Raw genomic sequence first — 19643 nt, forward strand, 5'->3', positions numbered from 1 at the left:
GGGGGGCTGCCCCAGATAAAGAGGGTTAGCTGGGTAAACAAATAATAACGATAGAACAGTGTTGTTATTGTAAGAGCAAATAGCCGGCCTAAGCAGAGGAAATTCAGGTCCATGCACTGCGACATTTTCCCACAGTAGAAACCCCCTTCTGATCATTAAATATCTGAAAGAGTTTAAGTGCTGCGACATCTCAGGATATGAAATCCACTAAGCAACATATTAATACAAACAAACAATATTCGAATTCTGGTTCCTGTCTAGGAAAGTCAGTCATAATAACCAGGGAAATTTAATTTATCTAGCAGATAAACTTTTGACACTCTGAGAAATTCTTCACACAGAGAAATCCCACGTGTTTCAGTCCAAGGGAGTTATTCAAGTCCACTGATGTCATCCAGTCTGAGGCTTAAAGAGAAACAGTGCTGATGTCAAATTCTTCCCCAGCTCCCATCTGGAAGAAATAAAACAAATATGGTTGCTAAAAATAAGCCTGCACTTGAGATGATAAGAAGGATTTAGTGCCATTTACTGTGTAAATACAGTGTGCGGTTGGCCCGAGACCCCTATTGAAATTCCTTTCCAACCTGGACGAGGTCTGACTGTAAAAAGCTCCCTGGAATAGGCTGCAATAATGCCTTTCAAAAGTCCATGATGGGTGATTTAAATATTTTATGCTGCTGAATTATTGGACTCCCAGTCCCTCCTTTCAGATCACTTGACGGAGTGCGGTGAGCTGCTGCACTGAGAGGTCTTTGTTCACATTAACCCATTAAATGGATGCAGCCAAAGTGGATGATCTCTTCGAGCTAAAATCGCTGCTCTCACATTGAAGCTGAAACATAAGGACTAAAAACTTCTGGTCTGGTCCTTTTTTTTTTTTTTTTTGCAAAATGGGAGTCTGTTTCATCAAGTTCAAGGGGAAGTAAGCGGCTGTCATGTGCCAAAAAACCTCTGATAAAGCCGCTCTACACCGCCAACCCCCATTACAACAGCAGACAAACATGATTGCTAACACAGAGGAGCTAGAGCTGGACTTTCGTTCAGCAGTGTCAACTTGCAAAATAAACATGTTGCACTGCAAGTTGTTCAAGATAGCGGCAGGTCTGAAACAGTTGTATATCTGTAAATGCATGTTCCTGTTTTCTTTTTTTGTCTGTCGTGCTTTTTCTGTCATAAACTCGCCAACTTACGATTGAAGGTTCGTCGAGCAAGCACCAAAGCAGGCATTGTCGAACATGTATTATTTAACAAGGGGAGCTCACTGAGGACATTCTTATTTACAGCAATGCCTGCAGGGTGGGGGTTACCTAGATTTACACCACCCACGCCGGCATCGCCGCATTCTTGTAATGTAGGCTACTGGGCAACTCTATTGACGGCCTGTGTTGGTCAGGGGCACATATCTGTTTGAGGAAGTGCGGCATTACTCATTCACCTCCCCCACCATGCAAATTTGTTTGCAGTTAGTTCTCAGATTCAGAGAGGCAACCTTTTGGCCACAAGCCTGGTTGTGTTAACCCAGAGGCTGCATGCTGCCACCCCCACAGTCTGTCTGGGAAGATGCGCAGCGGATATCCTCTTCTGAAATAATTCATGACCATGGGAATAATCGCAGCACCGAGTCCTGCAGTAGAGGTCAAAAGTCACCACATCCCATCTCTTTATGCATTTCTTATAAATCAGTCTTCTACTGAACCTTCCCCCCTTTAAAAGAAGAAATCACATCACTGTATCGGGGAGCCGTCACTGTCAGGTAAGATAGGAAATGTGGATCTGATAAGCATGAGTGGCACAGGTGGGTTCAGGGGATGACAGCATCACAAACAAACACCGTCTTCTTGTCACATTACCATTTCTCCGGTTATGGTTCCTTGCATGCCTGCAGGGGTAATCTCCCTCTCCCATCCCGAAGGCGGAGAAGAGAAAAATCAGAGGCTTGACATTAGCAGGAATTCCTCCATCCGCGCTTGCCTCGACATCTGCCCGGCACCTGGGCTGGGAACGTCTCGGCACACAGACAAGCCTGCATCAATAAATCAGCCGCTGGATTAAACAACGGAGGAGCTGCGATAAAGCCGAGGCCTGAAAGCTAATGCACGTGAAACGTCAGAGAATCTGACAAACTATCCGGCGCAAGAAATATCTCTGCCAAACCGCACGCTTTGGAGGTCAGGAGACTGTTGCGGAATAGACTTTGTTTAATTTGTGGGTTATAATTTACAACCTTGGATGTTATCCTCTCTTGTCCTGGCAGCTGGACCTTTGCAAAGAAGGTGATATATTGGTACTTTTCTTTCATTTTCACCTGGTATCATGAACCAGGGTCTTAAAGCATCATTGTGCAATGGGTCGTTTCAGGTATCTCTTAAGGACCTACATTTCTTGTGTATCTGAGTATAATTCTGGGCCATTGGAAAGAACCAATCTTTAAAAAAAAAAAAAAAAAAAGGGCATCAAACACTGGGCATCATGATGACACAGAGCCTACCAACGAACTGTAATGAGAAGAGGTGAGAAATGCTGGAGAGGCGAGCTGGAGAGTACAGATAATGCTGAATGGATCCTCTTGAGGGCTTTAGCGCAATCTATAATGTGCCTAATTTCCCGTGAAGGGACACAGTCACTGCTTCTTGATCAGCCTTCTCTCTCTCTCTCTCTCTCTCTCTACACACTCCCAAATGCTTCATCCACAGAACCGCTCGGTTAGGTGCGGCGCCCGTCTGTCAAAGCCTGCATAAACAGAAGCCCGACTTCCCCCTGCGAACCAACCAACATCTGCTTAGCATCAGCCCGTGGCTCTGATCTGCCCCTTCTCCTGTCACTCCCCAAAAGGGTTTCTCTCATTCTCCCATGCTCTTGGTCTCTTTTCGCTTTCTGTTGGTTTACCACTTAGCCATGTTTGGACTAAATCCTTGACATCATCGACAACGTGTTACTAATACTGTTGATGTTTGAGACATCGTGAATAGCTGTGGTTATTGGATTTCTCCATCCTTCTTCTGGGCTACTTTGTCTATCAGTCAAAGGCGGAGACGTTCCGCAAAGTTTGTGTTGGACAGTTTTTTGTCATTGTAACTGTGGCATATAGAAACCAAGGTTTGGGAATGGAAGTAGTGGTGGAAAAATAAACTGCCAGTCATGTCAGCGGGCAATAAAATACGACTCTGGATACGATTTTTGTCGACGGAATTTATGGAAGGGTGCCAGTTTTTTTTTTTAAAACACGAGCCATCAGACCGATAAAATCTTGTTGACGTACTCTTCAACCACTTGTAAATGTGAGGAATGACCTTGGTGTCTGCTCTTCTGTATGCATATGGTCCTTGATCGTACCAATCATTTGACCGTGAACCGTCCATGTGAAGGCCAAAAGAAGTGAGTTGAGATTCATTTCACATTTTATCCCTTTTTGTAAAGATTCCTTGACATCCTCAGGTGTTATCCTCATCAACTACTTCTCCTAACTGTTCGGCCCATCCTTTGTTAGTCATCCCTTTCTTTCTCTCTTGTCTGTTGTTTTTCCTAAAAGCCCGTCAGCACCAGCTGAGGATTTGTCTTCTCAACATTTTGTTTTATGCCCATCCCCTTTTTTTTTTTTTTTTGTTGCTTTTGTCTCTCTGATCCCCTCCGTCTCTCGATGGCTATTTCTCTCTCAGACAGAAGCCCCTCTATTTTCCCTGCGCTCCTTTACACTGCCAGGTCCTGGTTTCCTTTTCATTCCTGTCATCGCCACTCTCCCACCCATTCCAAGTACACCTGGCTGATTATTGGCCCCCAGATGATAGTAAAACCCAACAATCCCCCCCCCACCCACCCCAGGCTTGTAAAATCTGGGCATACTCCTACCCCCTGAACATTGCCTGTTTCCTAGATTCCCATCCTGTCTGGAAACATTGGTACCAGCATGAACACACTGTGTATTTGTTTTTCTTTCTAAAAGCAGCATTCCTCGACTGCTCCTCCCTCATGTGTGTTTTTGCAGATTTAAAACAGAGGCTCAGTGCAAAACCTGAGGGGAATAGATTGAAGTGACAAAGGAAACAGACTGATGGATGGTTATTAAAAAATGGAAAAAGTAGTTGTGTGCATGAGAAATACTGATACTGACAAAGTAAAAAGGTTTGGCTCTTCAATCCGGTCTATACTTCGGGCTGCATAACCAGGACCAATAATTAAGGAAGATATTAAGAGTTGGGCAAAATTCTTGTATGAAGGCAAGTCAGTTTTTCTTTTAGATTACTTTCACCATGGGAAACACAAAGGTCCTTGTGCAGTTCTTCCATTTTGCCATTCTTTCAGTGCTTCATGATTGACTGGCTTCTGAAAAGAAAACTGATTGGGGAAATAGATTTTACTATCCTTTGTTTTTTTAATTGATACTTGGCTGCTCAGTAAAGATTCAGTAAAGTTCACAATGATGCACTTTACATGCTTTTTCACACAAGCAGCTCTGTCGAAGTGATCAAATAGCAATGTCGGATCCCATGTATTTCATTCCCAAGCTACTTTTTCAGCTCTCCCCTGTGAGGTTTGTGCTGTGAACAGCTTTGCCACTGTTCCCTACAGGCATGAATGGCCCACTCATTCGAACCCTAAAGAGCAGAGGAGGAGCCCGAACAGACGGGAGGCTATTTGAGTGTTGGCCGTATCTTAATGTTTGGAAAGATAATCTGCAGGGATTTGGATTCCTGACGGTGGTTAAGTGTTGATGTTTGAGACTGGGCTGGGCCGTAGGTGCTGCTGGAGGAAGAACATCAGATAACCCAAACTGTTGAAACTCCCTCTAGATGATGAACAGGCTCCCTTTTGTATCTAAAGTAATCCATATTCCCTGACACTGCTCCATTTGTGGCAGGTAGGCAGATGAAGAATATCCTGCTCACTGGAGGCATTTGTTACCTGAATGTCCTCGACTCAATACAGCGACTGTGTGAGCCTCTACAACTTTACAGTCGCTGAGCTTTTAGGCTGTGGTGCATTGTTCGGCAGGGTGGGAACAATTTCTCACGGATGGATCGGGACGCATCTCTCTGCCCATTCACATCAAAATGTTTTCTCTCTAGAATCAGCAATTTCCTCATGAATGAATTAACTTATTATCCCAAGGACGCAGCGGTCTTCAAACGTCAAGACCAAACATCAAACATCTTGTCTCTCCCCGACACCAAACTTCACCAAACTGATGCACCTGACACTGCACAGATCCCTGTATCTTTTTCCCTATGTGAAACATCACACATATGAACCTGAGTAGATGCCCTTTCCACTGATAAAAAGGCAGGGTTACCGGTCGAGTTATCAGGGTCTGAGGATATGAGAGCCGATGGCTGGGCTGATACCCCGACAGCAGGTCTTTAAGGATGTGAGTAAGGAGCTTCGAGTGAAGGATCATCAGCCAGAGCGTCCAAACATGCTGATAAGACTAATGAATTTAACCGAGCCTGGCTGATGCAGAGACATGATACAAGCCGAGGCAGGTTTCTAGAAGACACCATTCGTCTGACTGATTGCTTAATTACAATAGGATCACTGACATTTTGAATTACACTGGCATACGGAAACACGATTTCATTCATGCAAATTAAATTTGCGGTGTTTACATCTCGCTGACGATCTACACATAAACTTTGGAGTATTGGATGGCAGGAGGAGTTGGCTGCAAACCCAGCAGTGTCTCTGGCAGACGGCCAAGCCTAACAGCCGTATCAGATGTGGTATATCTTCCACACCTTGCAAAGACACTGTCATAATTCATTCTCAAGTGTGCCATAAAAATACACCCTGAAAGAAATCTTACAGTCAATTGGCATAACCTTTGACTTGCAGTAGCACGTCTGGGAGCTACGCTTTCCGTCAAATTCGAAGCCCAGTGTTTTTGTAGTCCCAAAGGCCATGCGAGCATGTCATCAGTCTGTGGGAGCAGAGATTGGTTGGCGCAGAGGGTTGGGGCACGGCGGTATAGAGGGTAGAGGTTGTGACCTTGTCTTTGGCAGGGTCTCTTAGCTGAATGCTGCATGCAAAGGTGTCTTATCTGCAACGCCAGCCTGAGCCTCTGATCTGTAGACACATCAAGGCGTCGGAGGGAGCTCATCACACCCAGGACTTGAAGCAACTATGACCTAGGTCAGAGTTTTATCTAGCTTAAGGTTTATTTGTTTTCTCCAGTCGACTCCAAAGAGGTCTTTATAAGATCCAGACGCTTGTCTAGGATGTGATTCCATCCCTGTTAATCTTCAAGAATGTGTGAAGGGAGGCGAGCGTGCTTGTGAGGCTCATATGGATGAATGATGCATCTGATGTTTTATTACTTAAAATCTGGCTCTTAATCTTCAACAGATTGCATTTGCTTTGAGTGTCTGTTTGAATGTTTGTGTGGATTTTAACAGAAGTGTGTGTCTGTTTTTCCCCGTCCCTGCTCCTTGGTGCCAAAGCAGCAGTGGGGGGGGGGGGGGGGGGACGGCGCTCGTATTTTAAAATTTCATAAAGGCACATGAGCAGTTGGAGGGGACTGGATGTGGGAATCAAGCAGCGCACAGGGCGGGGAGCCCTTTCCCTCCACGGCTACTGAGTGCTTCTTTATCAAAGGCTCTCACACATGAGCAAACATGGCCGGATAAACATCATAAAGGAACCTGCGGTCATAGAGCAAGAACATTGGCAAACAGATTACCTGCCAGGTTAACCTTAGCTTAGCCCCTGCTAACAGGATAATGGCAAAAACCTGACCATGTCCAATGAATGCTTTTAATCCAATGTTGTGCAAGGTCCATAGTTTGATTGGCAGCTACATTGGTACCATTTGTAAACCAACACCTAAAATTGGCTTTTGATGTTCTCCATACATTTTCAGACAAAACTTGTCTTACCTCCAAGGCAGCTGAAAATATTTCTTTGTTTGGAAACTCTTGGGATAACGACATAATAAGATCTTGAAAGAAAACAACTTTAACAAGGTAAAATAGAGAGTGACATAGAATCCACGAAGGTATGTCCGCTTAGGGCTTCCTTATCAAAATAACATGTAGCACTCGATCAAAATTCCTCATGTTCTCTCTGTCCAGGAAAGGATGTGCAGATTCTTACCAAAATCCTCTCAATGATGAAGTTTTCTTTAAGTGCGATTATGGACGTCTTATAAGCTTACATCTCTTTTGGACATTTTAACCACGGTGAGTGATTGTTGGGCTGCTCTGCAGTTGCAAGAGTCCTGAGAAATAAGCCTCTCAATCAAGTCTCGGCTCAGTGTGTTTTTCACTCTACTCGTGAGTACCTGGGTCTCGTCGGAATGCTGCAGCTTTCTCTCACGCCGTTAAAACGTCAGAAATAATGCCCGCCTGAAGATATACCATACGGCATAACATACATGAGTCATGCTTTAAATCTCTGCTTTAAATACCCCCCCACCTCCATTTCACATGACAACAAGCATGCCGCATTCCCTGCATTCCTTCATGTGTGCTGAGGATTATTTCAGTGCCCTGTCATTATGAGAGGTCTGCGTGATGACAACACTGACTTAGGCAGCTTTACTCCATGTTTGATGTGGCCTGTAAATATTTCCCCTGATGTGGGGCTTTCATGAAGAAGGTTCGCCTTTGTGCAGCAGCCATAATCATGGGATCGCGTTGCTGATGGTCTTTAGGAGACAGGCGTTTTACCCCAGACGGTGTATTTGTCTGATTGAGAAGGGAGTCACACATTGTCTTGATGAGGTGGCAGAGTGAGAATGAATGATCGTGGTGTCTTGCACCTTTTTTTAGATGCTTATTTCATTAAATCTAAATTGCACAAATATGTTGCCAATGTTTAGCGTTGCGTACGTATTTGTGCAATTTAGACATTGTGTAGGAGTTTGCATGCAAATATGATGGATTCATTCCTCCCCACTGCACCTGTCATCTGAAATATATGTAGTTCTTTTAATGCTTTGTTACTGTTCAATACTATCGATTATTAAAATAACAAAGATTGCATAATTTTAAAACAATTTTAAAACAGAAAATCTAAATTTTGTCAACATGTTCGGAACCTGTTCTGCGAAAATATTTTCCAGCTTCTGGCTTCATCCCATCCCCCAAGGTTCAAAGAGTAACATAAATGTGATCATTCCACTATGGGTTTTTGGGTATTGATTAGCTGTAGTTGGAGCAGATTGTAAAGTACAAGTTTGGGAACATTGGGAGCTGAGAGCTAATGGCCTTTCAGCTAAGATGAGAGTGCCGTTCATGCTGGGGCTATCTCAGTCTAGCAGATGGCTTTGGGGCACTGTTGTTTAACAGTGTAATTGGTGGCTTTCCAAACATGAAAGACTTGTCACACTGGTGGAGTTACAATAAATGACCACAATGATGGAAGAGATGATGAAAAGATCAGGAGTTGCTGTTATTTCGTTTCAGTTTTCGGAGCTACAAAATATCACAAAGTATGACAGGAATTGGAAAATATGGCACCACGCTGTTCAGCATCGATCTGTTGTCTTTGCTTTGGCTTCGGCCCTGTTTGCCTAATGGTCACCCAGAGTGCCCTTGACTGGCGACTCTGCAGGATGCCTGGGCATTTGCCATGTTCTGCTGGCACCGGGGCAAGCTGGTGGTGATGGACGCCTTGAGTTGGCGGTCTCAGATGCGAGATTAAGAGCGATAATTACTTCAGAAGGAACAGTGGGAGACCGGCACCCGAAGAGGGAGCGGTGGAGACAAAACAAGTGCACTTACTGAATTTAGACCAGCAGCCTGTGCTTGTGAACATCTGGTCTAATTCAAGTTTACTCTCAGGGCCGCAGGTTAAAAAAAGCACATGCAGTGATAGCAGAAGTACTTAAAGTCTGCTCGGACCCTGAAGCTGGGTCAGAGGGAGGTCAGAATAAACCTTTACATTTGACTATTTTATAGTCAAGCTGGTTTTCAGTTGTTTGCTTGTTGTGTTGTGTTTTTCTGGTATTTTCTAACCCCCAAATGCAGATGTGCTACCCCAGATATGTGCATTGTTCTCATGTCTTATTTTCCAAAAGTCACATTTCCATATAGACCTGACACGTTGCTAATTTTTCATTTTCATGGTACAACAACAGGGGTCTTTGGAAAATTTGAAACCACAGGAACTTTGTTTGGTTTCCCAATTCCCTTTGGTTTTCAAAAGTTCCTTTTCAAAAGAACAGTTTGTGTTTTCTTAGATTGGCTTTTTTTTTTTGTTGTTGCCGGTTTCTAATTAGAGATTACAAACACAGCCTATGAATAAGATGCTTCGGGGCAGAAAAAGGGAGCTGCAGTTGTCGTAGATGATAAGAATACAGCTAAGAAAGGGGCACAAAATAAATGTCTGCGTTTTTTTTCCAGGCTGAGATTCCTGGCCTGGTGACCTCTTCATGGGAATCCCCATTATTCAATTACACTGCGCGAGCTCATGACCACAGTGTCTAGAAATCAATGGAGAGCATCTGTCCCACTGAGATAACCGTTTACCCAAGAGATGCGTCATGAGCTGTCAAGCTAACATATAATTAATTAGTCTTGAACCTTTACCGCACTCATATGACAGCTGCAAGTCACAACTGGCCGTGTTATGTAGAAGGTAGACCTCAACTGTCTGCAAACCCAGCTGCTTAAAGTATGGTGCCTATGTGGCCTATTTCTTACCGTTGCACTCCCCCCTTTCTGCTTTGCATAGTCGCACCACTAACAGGCAAATCATTAGGACCCGGCCAAGAAATTCTGACATCTGTTTTTTCCATTCTGCTCTTAGCCTTAGCTCATTTCGACCGTGCTGTAACTCAGTAGCACACGTTTTGCGAGTGTGGGCTATTCCCAGCTGACATTACACAGCTGGGCTCGCTCCTGGGCCAGCCGTTAGAAGTTACCCAGAGGTGCTTCTGGAGTTACACACAGGGAGAGGAGAAAGAGAAGGAGAGACTAAACTGATTAGTCTCACCTTTGCAAAAGGACTTTTGCTGTTTTTCGCCATTCTTCACACATTTTATGAAAGCCCAAGTGGAGGAAATGCTCAGTCCAGTAAGGATTTTACGACATTGCATGCGTGTGTTTGATGAATAGATGGTCATTGTTGTTATTTCTTGGCTCAGCTGATAATGTTTAAGATGAAGACCGTGCTTGAAATCTGCCCGTGTTTCCAATTAACCTATATTCCCTATGTTTGCACACTGACTCCATTGTTTACTCTTGGCTTTTCCCATCTCTTCTTGGCAGGAATACATGGACGCCAACAAATGCATCGACGAGCTTCTCAAACAGCTTGAGGAGGAGCGACGGAACGTCCGAAGGTAAGAGGGTCTTAAGATTACTGGGCAGATGTTTCATTGCTCCCGGACATCAGCAGCTGCCTGCAATCCATTCCCGACCAGAGGCAGCAGAACAATGTTGTTTAGTTTTGAGTCTGAGACAAGCTTTGTACGCTCTTCCTGAGAAATGCTTTTTGTGTTGGAAGCACACTAAGAAGTGGCAGACAAAGGGGGATACTCTGGTCCCAGTGTGGGGTTGACTGGGGGCATTTCTCATGGAGGTCTTTTGAGAGGATTTGTCCAAACAATGGAAATGTAGAGCTTATGGAGATGCCAATCTAATGACCTTGTCCCCTCCATGCTCCTATCCTCCTAGCTTTTCCAGTGATGCACTGCGCCCATTCAAAAAAGAGACAATTTTTTAAACTTCACCCTCTTTTGTACCACCCTCTCTCCATCTCAATGGAGCTGTATTCCCCCGGCTCCAAGTAATTTTCCCCCTGAGCGAGCAGTGATGGGCTGCGGGTTGGAAACAGGGGGGAAAGGGGTCTCAGGGTGGGTGTTTGGGGGGAATAGATGACCACTGACCATCCCCTTTACTAGGCCAGGGCAGCCCGTTAATAAAGGAAGTGATGTGTAAAGGAATGACCCCCTCGTCTATGTCATCCCTACCTTTCTTTACAAGACAGGGGAGTCATCTTTGGTGACACCCAGAGTGACCTAATAGCTACAGAGAGAGAGATAAAAATGTCATTGTGGGGGCTGACCATGATGGGACCAATGGACCAAGGGGTTCAAAGCCATGAACTTTTACCAAATCCAACATCTTAATCTTGGTTCGTTACCATTTTTATGTTAATACAGACAATGATACAAAAATGCATAATTGTGGTGAGAGAGACAGCTGTTGACCGTTGCCTAGACTCTTATGGTTTTACACACACAAAAACTGAAAAAGATATATTCATGGTGCCCAGAGGATGTATCCCTATAAATATTTAAATGCCCTGAAAAGTATCTTCTACCACCTGTGTCTGCTAGCATTCATATTGAATAGGTATTGGTCTTAAGATCTAAAATTTTGACGACATTTGGCCTTGAATGGTGATTTGTCTTTGTTCTTTAGACCTCAGAGTGTTGTACTTTGCCCGTTGAAAGCTGGATTTGCTTCAGTGGAATAAGTGAGAAGCCGTATGGTGTAAACTTCCGCCAAACCTGAAATAGGATTTGTCGTTTGAAGGGCTTCCTTTTCAAACTGACGATCAGATAAGAGTCCATCACATGCTGGTTACTGCAGGTTTTGCGGTTGATGTTTTGCTGAGGGCAGGTGCTCAATGCAAAGACAAAACCAGCTTCCATTGAGCACCAGTGCTTTCTTTTGTCTCCAACAGGATCTAGCACTGCTGCAGGAACTTCTGCGCGGATGCAACCCTATAGCCACTGCAAAGCAACCTTAAACGTATTCATGCAGGGCTTTGGAAATCGCTCCCCTTTGACACACATAGTTTTTATAAAACAACATACCACCAGGCTGGATTTGTACTTTCCAGTGTTGGTCAATTCAGAGTGCCGACAGTGATGAATTACTCCACAAGGGCTTTTGTTCTGCTAAAACATAGACCGCAAGTCACAAAAACGCCTCCTCCTCCTCATTAAGAAGGAGATCACGACACCATAGATGTCTCCCTCCACCCATCAGAATATGGGGCCCATCAATCCTTCAAGAAAAGAAAGAAGAGGCCTTAAATTCCTCTAGTTCTCTGCATCCCTTCTTCATAACCCACTGACCCGTTGCATTCACGTCTCCCATTGTATCATATTATTGGGTAGTTTCACACTGACGAGGGACACGGATCTGACAATTATGACTTCTTTTTAAACAAGGCTACTCTGTTAGAACATGATGTGAATCACATAGGCTGCTGTTGGGGAGTACGATTTCTTGGTTGTGGTTGGTTCAGGGTGATTCTGAGACTTCAAGGATTAACTCACAAAATATCTGAGCTTTGAGCAATATCTCTTGTAGTTTGTAGTTATTTTTTTTATTAAGGACAACAGCTGAAAAGAGCTTGGATCATAACTACACTAAAATATCTTGATGAACTTTGACTTTGAAACAATTGATTTTTGTAAAGTGCCACATTTGCAGCCACATTTCCAACCTACAGGTACCTGAGTACTTACAAATGGAAAAGTTCAACTTGTTTTTTTTATTCATCTCATAAACATCTGCCATATCCTCAACACCCTTGCGTGCTCACACAGACACTCACACACACACTCTCGAGCACTCAGTCGCAGCATCATCGCTCGATGAAGCACAAAACCCCAGTGGGATGCTGGCCGGGCTTTCCTGCTCCCTCTATTCAATGTGACCACGTCCTTGACAGACGGAAACAAAAGCTCCGCGGCGCAGTGTCAACATCAGATGGAGCAAATCCAAATTTGGCAACACTAGATGCTGCGTACAGTAGGACGCTGACCCCGGGGTTTCCACTTATTCATCATTCATTTGCAGTGTTTGCAAATGTCTTTTTAAGTGTCTGCAGTGTCATTACAGTTGGCATTGAAACGGAGGCGAGTCCGCAGACAGTTGTAACGTGCAAAGTGGAGTTTATTAAAGGCTTGTGCTGAGTGACAGACATGCATGGTAGGGACATATGGATGCTCCGCGGCGCTAAAAAGCATGACGGGTGGGGAGTGAGTTTGCATGACCTCTTTCTGACAAGCTGCTGTGTCAAGGCACCGTGACTGTGTAATCTTCCCTGTGGATTAAAACAATGTAGATTAGATTTTTTTTCCAGTCTCTGCTTCCACCCGTTTTTATTTCCCTTTATTTGTGCTGAGCCGGTGTCTGTTTTTCCCTGAATCTTCTTTTGACCTTGTTTTTAGTGGGTCGAGTGTTGCCAGTATTAGATTGCAATGCCTGAAGTTGTCCTCACCTGCCTGGTGGAGCAGATGGCATTCGTCTGGGACCCCTTCAACACCTTAGAGGACAGAGAGGGGGACAGGGGGAGGGGGATGAGGAGGCAGGCCCCACTCTGAGATACTGGGAGGTGTGTTGGGAGGGGGGTAGCAGGGGGACTCAGCTGGAGATCCACAGGGCTTAGGACAGGTTGCAGCTGCAGCCCAAGCCGAAAGGACATTAGCAACAACATCTGCTGATCAATAAGCTATTTGTCATGTTCATACAGCAACTGTGCTGCAAACACAGCAGAGAGGGAAAGTGGAGGTCAGATCAGATGTGCGTTTAGCTGGGGGATTATAGGTAATGGGACTTTCTTTGTGTGCGTTAAAATGCCTGTGGGTAGAATTGAAAATTGACCAGTTTTGTCCTGGAAATGCTCAACATTTATTCCCATTTGCCCTTGCCACTTTAGAGAATATTTGTATTTGCGACTTAAGTTTGTGGGTTTAAAGCAATCCAAAGAAACTGACTGCATTTGTTGGTTATTAAAATCTCATTGGGATTAGTTTATTCCATATTTTCCTAATTGTTTATGAGATTAGCAGCTAATCACATTAGCAAATAAAACGGCAACAATCATTTTCGACTTAGACTTAAGAATGTCTCACAAAGCTCTTTGAGTGGCTTTGAGTGTTCCCTAACTTTCTATAAATAAGAAGACACTGTTTGAGGAAAATGTCCTTGCCGTCCTATGAGGTCAATCTAGAAGGAAGAAAATTTGTGCGAGTTAGCACCCAAGCGTAAAGACCACAGGAACACAAAGCTGGGACACAACTCTACAAATCTGGACCATGCTGATGTTTCTACCATGAATATCAGGCCTCAAAGACGCCTGAGTGCTGCAGGCAGTCTGAGCAAGATGAAAGGCTGTAATCCTCGACTGAAGTATGTGGCGAGGCCTGTTCAGTCGATGAGGACGTGGATAGGGTTCAGCCTTCCCCGCAAACCATCCAACGCTCCAAGGATCTGCAAGTCTCGCTTGGGCGACAGCGACGCATTTTACAACTTTAATTGGATAAATTGACCGTTCTAATGCAATAATTTGATCATGTTAAGCCCCAAAGAGATCTAATGCACTCCCAAAGTATATTTGTGTGCCCTCTGAAGTGAGTGACTGAGCCTAATCCGTCCATTAGAGGTCACTTTAGGAGCCCAGAATCCAAAATATCTCAAAGGAGCAGTCAGTTTGAAAATAAATCAATACATGAAACCTACTTCTGAGCCTTAAGGCACTGGAGGAATTTGGTAAATAAGACATTTGAAAAAGATCTGGGGGTGCTTTTTCCTCAAGATTCTTCTTTTTTTCCATCCTCTATGTGATCCTCTCTCCTTCCTTGCTGCTTAATTTAATTTAATTTAATTTTTTAATGGAAGAGGAGCTCCATCGAGACAAGCGGTTTTGCACAACTTCCCAATAAATCTCCATTGATCCTAACGACTTAAATAACACACAACTTTAAGACTTTGTCCCTTTTCTTAAATCAGTGGCACGCAATGGGTTGAAATCACTCTTGTAACAGCTAGCCTACTGCTAATGTAGGGAGTGTTAGGATTTTAAAATGTGGTTAATTAGCATACTAGTAAACCTTGTTGTTAGCATCAAGTTAAGCTATTCTTGTCATGCTGTAAGGGGTTAACTCTTAACTTGAGGATGAACTCTTCAAAGCAATTAGTCAAGGAAGTGCCGCCGCCAGTGTCCTGGGACACAACTCAACGCTTGCCACTTTATCTTGCTGAAGATTCAGAGTCCGTCTAGTCCGGGAACCCACTTCTCTCTCCGGAGTCCCGTAAACTCTCCAGCCCCTGAATCATGCACGACGTCCAGGCCGGGTTAAGATACGTGCATCAGTTTTTTATGGAGCTTATGAGAGGATGAGGTTAATCGAATGGGTTAATGAAGCTTTTTATTGATGCTCCCTCAAGGTCGTTTCATAGCTGGTGGCAGCGCTGCATTCCCATGCACACTGGATAAGAGCACTTTAACTATGATTTGGTGTAGCTACCCCCCTCTCCAGATATCATTCACCATAAGCCTTCATGTTTTTTTATTACTGCTGCATCCAAGGTTAAGCATCTGTCTGGTGCACTTATTCTTGAAATATAAAGCAAGCACAATGGTGCCAGCATTCCCCTGCAGATAGTTTCGTAATAAACATTTTGTTGTTCCAGTGGTTTCACAACATGGATACACAATGTTTTATAGGACTTGTGACACGTCGTCTTGGCATTTGGATTGAATGGGGTATTATCTGCATTCCTAGAAGCAATTAGTTGTGTTTAAGAGTCTTTTTCAGTGTTGCATAATAGCTAATTACCACCACTTGTTTGTCTAAGTGAGTTCTCAGGCACTAATTTTAATGCCTTGTGCTGCTGGAAAAACGACTTTAATTAGCTCCGAATAATGTATTTTTTTGTCTGAATCCAGTCACTCAGCTTCATTAAATGGTACTTCGCACAACATTCAGGTCTATTAACGTCAGCTGAGTTCCTCTTTCCATTGTGCAATCAAAAGATTTTTGTTTTATCACGATCAGCTTTGGGAGAATGTGCGAGGATGTCTTTTTACGCTCAAGAAAGCGTGCAGTTATTTTGACTGACGTGTGTGTGCTGCAGAAAACACCCTCACTTGCAGATAAGACGAGCCATAGCTCCTGTGTGTGGTTAGGATTGCTGATAGATCCCGTGTGGTTTAGGCTGGTGCAAGTCACGGTGGTTGCATCCACGCTATTTACCTCCAGCTCGGGGCGCTTTGAACAACATCCTATTATCTATCTGATGAAACAGGAAGGGGTGAAAATGTGTGAAATTCACAACATTTCATTCTTAAAAGGGTATGATTTATACAATCAGGTGTTCAATCAGTGCTGATAAAAATCTCTTTTTCAAGAATATAAGACAACATATCGCCACAGTGGGATATATAAAATGACAGCTAACAAGAAATGGACTTTCTGTTTGGTTGCGTTATTGGGCAATGTTAAAGTATATTGGCTTTTGACTTCAATAAACAGCTATTTCATTGGTTCATGACATCATAGATAATTGTAAACAAGGCAGATAGCGGTCCAGCATGAGTCTGGTTGTGCTCGAGGTTTCTGTCTGTTTTTACTTAACACTGCTTGTTTGCTAAATGTTGCCAAGTGCTGTGCTGATGTTTGATTCATGTTGGCTCTCTGTAAATGATATAAATTGTGTGATAAAATACGGTATTTCAACCTTAGTTTACTCTTCAAACATCGACTTTTAGACAGCGCAGGTACTGTGGTTGTTGGGTTTACTCCATTTTTATATAGTGTATTGTCTTGTTTCAGCCTGTTTATCACTAAAAAACCATTAAAAATAATGTCACATTTCTTTCCTTTTGGTTCCTCTGTGGCACTATAAATGGATGGAACATTATTCGACATTAGCATTGAAGCGCTTGTGGAAAAAAAGTCCCAAATCAAGGACATCCCTGTGACAGGAAACAAAGGGCTTTTGTGATAAAAATGTGGTGCTCATTTGGAAAAGTACATCCAACAGAACCACTGGTGTGAGATAGAGGGATTCCAGTGAAATTAGCCGGGGTATAATAGTCCCACTTGTTTACCATAATCACCAGAGGAATGTCAAAGTAATTCTTTAAGATTAACTGAAGATTAATTAAAGATTAACTCCATCAGTGTTAATCCTGCTCATTCCAGTCTTGATGAGCATTTCCTGAGTTGCACAAAGAGGGGGGAAAAAAATACTCGCCTGCTGATGAAGTCTCGCCGGACCACCATCCCCGTTCCTTACCGTTCCGCCCCCATCCCCCGGCTTAATGAAACATGACGGAGGTGCATTATAGCTTGCGTTGTACTTCATCTTGCCACACAGAAGTTAAACGACACACATATGGACACTCTCTGGCGCACACACACACACGCAGTCTCTGGAGGGGCTCGGCGTGACTTGTCATGTGATTTGCATCTGTCTGGGCGTTTGTGTAGATCCTGAGCAGGCTGTGTTTGGTAAACAAACATGCTGCTTGGCATTTCCTTTGCTCGTCTTGATGCAGACCCACCCTCCCCTTACCCCTCCCTAAAAGAGTCTAGCCATGTTGACAGCTAAACATCTCCTGCATGGATCTCCCCACTCATCGTACCTCTGATCTGCTTCCAAATGATTTTACACCCGTTACTTTTCCTGCAGTCTTATCAGACTTTTAAATGACTGTTCTCAGAAGCGTAAGCTTAAACACTGCATACGTGCTAATCGACTATAGGGTGCTGGAGAGACGGGAAGGAAACAAGGTTTGTCTTCTTCTCCCCACTGTGTGATTAATGCCTGTCTCGGAACACACACCTAGAAGACAGGATCGGCTGGTTGGGTAATCAGCTCAAGTAACGCACCCCGGCCCTCCCCCCCCACCCGGTCACTCATCTGTGATCAAGCTGCAGGGGATTAATGTCATGGACGAAAAGTGTGGCTGATGGCTGAAACCCTGGGCAATTCACTGAGAGGATGTTTGCACATTCATGTTTACAAGTACTTTACTCCTATTGGTATGACCTTTTTGGAGGAACCTGCACATTGCCTTGTTACATTGTGTGCAAATATACTTCCTAAAAAAAATGCTAAATTGCAATACATGCTACAATCCAAAATAATGCGAGACTTCAAATGCATATGTTGACTTTGCATTTTGCACCAATAAGTCCAGTTTGCGTTTAAAAGCTTGAAGCATGAAGGAGTATCACTTGAACTCTTGACATTTTTGAAGTTTTGAAATTCTTGTGCTCAAAATGTGCACTTGCCTGTATTTAACTGGTGACTCCGTAGCATCAGTGGATGTTTCACAATATGCAATGCCCTGTGTTGAAGATTTCAGAACATTTTTGAAAAAGCTTGCAAAATTTGCTTAATTGGAATAGACTTGAATTGCAAATGCTGTTTTGCATTCTTGGGAATCAATACTTTACGGACAGCCTGAAGCCAAAGACCGAACTCTGATGAAATATGCAACAAAAAGTCCACTTTGAATCATACACTGATGAATTCTTCTTAAGCCATGAAGGAATATTTCCCTGAACTGTTGTGATTGTAACAAGATTCCTGCTTGTAAGTGTTTTTCAGTCTTGAATCGTTACTTTCCCCTTCAGATAGTCCTTCCAGCACTGCAATACCACAACCACCAGCCGTCCTTAAACCTGGACCACTACACACCACTGGTCAAAGGTGCTTGCACTGCTTTTGTGTGCACACTATCATGCACTCACACATACATGTCCAATAACAGTCGTGGGCATCCCTCTCCCTCAGACCACCCTGCACCCCATTAAAAATCCGTATCGACCCGCCGTCCCCCAGGCCACTGTCCCAGCACCGTCCTGTCTCCCTGCTAACCCCCCAGCCCACCCCTCCCTGTGGAATGCTAACCTAGCTTAAGTGTGTGTGTGTGCATGTGTGTGTGACAGTGGTGGAGCCAGGCTGGCTGTGTGGGCGGCCGAGTGTTTCCAAACAGTGGAATCTGTCACTGACACCCCTGGCAGAGCAATAAGCAGCGCCTTAATGAGCTCAGCAGATCACTCGGCACACAGGGTCCACACACACACACACTCACACACTTATCGGCAAATTATTATTACAAATACAGACACACCACTCAGTGTATTTACAGATACAATGGGCTTGATTGGGGCTGAAAGAACCTATATACACCCATATATGTGTTGTGTGTAAACACACCCACGCACAAAGACTCTCATTAAGAAGTTAAAGTGAAAGAAAGTGAAGCTAAACAAACAAACATCGCCTGCTTCCTGCTTGGAGGAAAGAGGGTGCTGCTATTTCTGACACCAAGAACCACTGCTCTCAAACTCTGTTGTGCGTTGGTCGCCTTGAAACGCAAGAGTCATCGCTCAACAGTTCACCTCTCGCTCTTGATCAAATTAACATGGACCACTGCCCTCAATATTTCTTGATTATGCGGCATATGTTAGTGTTACTGCTGACTCAGGCCTCCATTTGTCTTTTTTACCCAAATGGGACAATGGTGACCACCTGCTCTTAGAATCAAATCACGCTCGCTCTGTATTCAGATGTCTTTTTTTTTGAGGCAGCTGTGCTTATGATAAACACAATTACCCCCCTCTGCATGACATTTTGGTCATAAATGCAATAATCAGGCATCATGAATCTTTCTGGCTTTTATGAGGACAAATGGGAACGTGAAAGCCAGCTTTCATGAGGCATCTGATAACGAAAACATGACAGGACATGTCAATTTTTTTATGAACGCAGTTGGATGGCGGCAGATTTCCCAGCATGAAATAATCAACCGTCAAACCCTGCAAGGGACGACTCATCCTTTCATGTTGATCTCAACTTTGAGTCCCCCCCCCCCCTTTTTCCACTCTCAGGCAAACTAATTTTCTCACATGGTTAGTGTCATTGTTCATTTAGGACATTAGTGACAGT

At 43.9% G+C, this 19643-nt stretch overlaps 1 protein-coding gene across 3 annotated transcripts in view; it reads left to right on the forward strand.

Annotated features, from left to right (window-relative positions):
- Positions 1–19643, forward strand: part of LOC109984185 (nck-associated protein 5) — a 116297-nt gene that overhangs the window by 20485 nt on the left and 76169 nt on the right. For all 3 annotated transcript variants that reach the window (XM_020634222.3, XM_065951929.1, XM_065951927.1), the window contains exon 2: positions 10203–10276. In XM_020634222.3, the coding sequence (XP_020489878.3) occupies positions 10203–10276 (74 nt within the window). The remainder of the gene's footprint in view (positions 1–10202; positions 10277–19643) is intronic.

Source organism: Labrus bergylta, chromosome 24 (assembly GCF_963930695.1).
Source record: "Labrus bergylta chromosome 24, fLabBer1.1, whole genome shotgun sequence".
Taxonomy (NCBI): Eukaryota; Metazoa; Chordata; class Actinopteri; order Labriformes; family Labridae; genus Labrus; species Labrus bergylta.